The sequence below is a fragment of the Austrofundulus limnaeus genome, unplaced genomic scaffold (assembly GCF_001266775.1).
Source record: "Austrofundulus limnaeus strain Quisiro unplaced genomic scaffold, Austrofundulus_limnaeus-1.0 Scaffold748, whole genome shotgun sequence".
Taxonomy (NCBI): Eukaryota; Metazoa; Chordata; class Actinopteri; order Cyprinodontiformes; family Rivulidae; genus Austrofundulus; species Austrofundulus limnaeus.
This window is the reverse complement of record NW_013953150.1, coordinates 16,454-19,999: the sequence shown is the minus strand read 5'-3', so window position 1 is coordinate 19,999 and position 3,546 is coordinate 16,454. Positions and strand designations below refer to the sequence as shown.

The 3,546-nt window shown below is 38.5% G+C and overlaps 1 protein-coding gene across 2 annotated transcripts in view; it reads right to left on the bottom strand.

Annotated features, from left to right (window-relative positions):
- Window positions 1–2,722, bottom strand: part of sugt1 (SGT1 homolog, MIS12 kinetochore complex assembly cochaperone) — a 45,202-nt gene extending 42,480 nt beyond the window's left edge. Inside the window, exons 1-4 of one of the 2 annotated variants that reach the window (XM_014028340.1) lie at window positions 2,639–2,722; window positions 2,494–2,542; window positions 1,778–1,868; window positions 1,558–1,627 (exon numbers count right to left, since the gene is read on the bottom strand). In XM_014028340.1, the coding sequence (XP_013883794.1) occupies window positions 1,558–1,627; window positions 1,778–1,868; window positions 2,494–2,542; window positions 2,639–2,652 (224 nt within the window). In that variant the 5' untranslated portion in view covers window positions 2,653–2,722. The remainder of the gene's footprint in view (window positions 1–1,557; window positions 1,628–1,777; window positions 1,869–2,493; window positions 2,543–2,638) is intronic. The other variant, XM_014028341.1, reaches the window with a different exon arrangement.
- Between the last annotated feature and the right edge of the window lie 824 nt (window positions 2,723–3,546).

The window sequence follows — 3,546 nt, the reverse complement described above, 5'->3', positions numbered from 1 at the left end:
AAGTTATTCTGACACATAAAACAAGTTAGAAAAGAACATTTTTAAATATTTTACAGCTCTTTGCTTGAATCAACTTAGTCATACATGTCAAGTTGTACGGATGTCCCTAAGTTGTAAGGATTTTACGTCATTTTGCAGGCATACGGACGTATAGAGCAATCTAACGGATTTTTTCAGTAACTCATTTTCAAATTTATATGCCTGTAGGATGATTTAAAAAAGAATAAATAACAAAAATTTACATTATTGAATTACATGTACAATGTACAATTACATTAACATCTGCGAGCTGACGGACTGTTTTTTTTTTTTGTCTCAGCCCACTTTAACACTGCGGTCAGTTTAATGAGCTGCTGACCCACATCGATGCTGATATCTCCAGCCAGAACAACAACTACAGACGGTCGATTTCAGCTAAAGTGTTCCTGTCTGTCTGTTACGGTTTAGTGGGCAGCATTCAGGAAACTGTCACGTGGAAAAATGAGTCTCTCTCATTGGCTACGTTCACACTGCAGGCAAATCCGACCCAAATCCGACTTTTTGACCCATCTGACTCATATCTGATTTTTTTATGACAGTCTGAACGAGACAAATCCGATTTTTTCACATCCGACCCAGGCCGTTTCAGTATGTGGTTTTAAATTGGATAHATATCTGATGTTTTCAAAGTGACTGCAGTGTGAACGCTCATGTCACATTCATCTGACTTTTCATCAGGAGGAGGGGGTGAAGGATCGATAAGACACTAACCTCMWGTCACGCTGTTTAAATCTGTAGCTCCATGTGTTTACAGCTCCAAAACACAAGTCCAGTTGCTTCATCTTTTTACTTTTTATTTTCCACATAGATAGTATAATAATAATGATGTACAGCCTGGGTCGTTGAGAGTATCGATCCTAAAGTTAGCTACTCGGTCAATACTTTTGTCCAGCTCGTAGTTTCGTTCAAAAAAAAAAAAAAAGCTTCACTGGAGCATCCCGATCAGAGGCAGGTTCAGATATAAACACTGAACTAAAGAAGCAGGTCAGATAATTATTTAATCGGCTCTGATTAAACAACAACTTCCGATTCGATGTGCTAAATGTAGCATCCATGCTAGCTCTGTAAACAAACAAGCCGGCTGATGAGACGTCACGTCTTTTACTGCGCATTCATGTCACATCAGTGCTGTGGAGCGTTCACACAGGGGTCTGATACAGGTCACATTTAAAATGTAATGTGAACGTTCACACCAAAACATCGGATTTTTTCAAAAAATCGGAATTGAGCATTAGGATCTGCAGTGTGAACGTAGCCATTGGTTGACGTGGCCCGTCAAGTGGCGAAAGATCAGATTTTTGAGCTCGAGCGTCGGCTGCTTTTGCCGCACCTTCTGCGTTCCTTGCGTGCCGTCCTAAACAAACCTGACGCGCCGCAAGACCCCTAGATGCGTGTCCTCCATAGACTTTGCATGTAAACTGGCTGCTCCTGCAGCTCAAAACGTGTTTGGTGTGAACGTAGCATAAGATACATCAGCACAGACCTCATATTTCGGTTTTATCATTTCACATTACTTACCCTGTTCGCATGAAAGGTAAAGGTAGGCTAGGTTTTAGCTGCTGTGCTTTCTTAGCATCATCAGCAGCATCTGGAGAGAGAAATAAAATGCATGCAGCAAGTTTATACCAATTTCATCTTCACTGCAGCGTTCATAAAATATCTAATACAGTATGAGGTTGTACTACTTAAAAGCAGTCTTGGTTTGTATTCAGCTAACTTTTCTGATGTGTGAACTTACTGCTGTAATTTTTCAGGAGTATGTGGGCATAGGCACGCTGACAAAACAACTCGGCGTTGTCACAATCTTCCTGCAAAGCCTCATTAAGTTCCTGAAAGGAAAGATAAAAATCTTAGACAGTTTATAAAACAATTTTCATGCATAAAAAGACTGCTTTACTTAGAGAAATAAATAGGAGGGTAAAATAGGTTAAATTAATTTCTGCAACATTGGTTGTAATTTGATGATTGGGAAAAAACTAAGAACCATAAAACAATAAGTTTATGAAGTCTCCTACAGTCAACTGTTCAGCCCAAATACCACCATGATTTCATGCAGTGTCCATTTAAGGTACACTAAGCAGAATTACTAACAGGAGTATGAAATGTCAGCTAATTGTCACAAACAAAAGTTATTGGTTAGCTTTCAGTTTCATTCTGTTAAGAATGACGCTGTATATTAATGGAGAATAATTGTATTTATTACAATAAACTTTGTATTTTCTATTAGTTAGAAAATCGAGAAACGAACTATCCAAATAAAACAGAAATGTTTTTTCCAAACCTGATGCAGTCATTTTGAAAATTTGAGGTACAGGACATGTTAGCCCGGAGCTAGCTTAAAACAATCCCAACATTAAAACCATACGTCATAAGAGCTAATTACTAAATGCTCAGACATATAATTTTAAGCCTATCGGAACAAGAATAGGTATTCGGCTGCATGCTGAAGTTTACCTCCAGAGCTTTCTGTGGATCTTCGTCAATGAAGCTGTCGGAGAAGCTGCTAAAACCGAAAGCAAGAGACTAAATATTAACAAGCTGTTTGAAAACATTTTGTTTAAATGAAACCAAATCCTTCTAAAGGTTTAACAGAACTTGCCGTTCGGCTGCCATGGATTTATCGTGAATGTGGACAATATTTCTGGAGCGCAGGAAAGTTCTGGATGGAGAGACTTCTGGAAACGTGATAGCGGGAAATGTCAGAGCTTGAAGGCAGCAGAAAGTTCGTCAACATCCGGGTAAACTGAGTTCTCACACTCCGCCGCAGCGCCACCAATCGGCCTGGAGGTGTCAGTCTTCAATTAACTACATTTCTCTGCACGGGAACAAGCATAAGTGTCATGTTATTTTAAATTAAAATATTTTATTTTAAATTAAAATATGTAATCATATATTGTTCATGCCTGGCATTAGCTCAAGTACTCGACAGAGTCTGCAGTGACTTCATGAAGATGCTGGAAGTTTTAGCTGGAAACTGTGAAGGGTAGGAGTGAAAATGAAGTCAGCATTGTACAGGTTCTTCTAAAAAACTTAGCATATGGTGATAAAGTTCATTATTTTCTGTAATGTACTGATAAACATTAAACTTTCACATATTTTAGATTCATTGCACACCAACTAAAGTAGTTAAAGCCTTTTATTGTTTTAATATTGATGATTTTGGCAAAAAGGTAAAGAAAAACCAAAAATCCCTATCTCAAAAAATTAGCATATTTCATCTGACCAATAAAAGAAAAGTGTTTTTAATACAAAAAAAGTCAACCTTCAAATAATTATGTTCAGTTCTGCACTCAATACTTGGTGGGGAATCCTTTTTGCAGAAATGACTGCTTCAATGCAGCGTGACATGGAGGCAATCAGCCTGTGGCTCTGCTGAGGTGTTATGGAGGCCCAGGATGCTTCGATAGTGGTCTTAAGCTCATCCAGAGTGTTGGGTCTTGTGTCTTAAGCTCATCCAGAGTGTTGGGTCTTGTGTCTTAAGCTCATCCAGAGTGTTGGGTCTTGTGT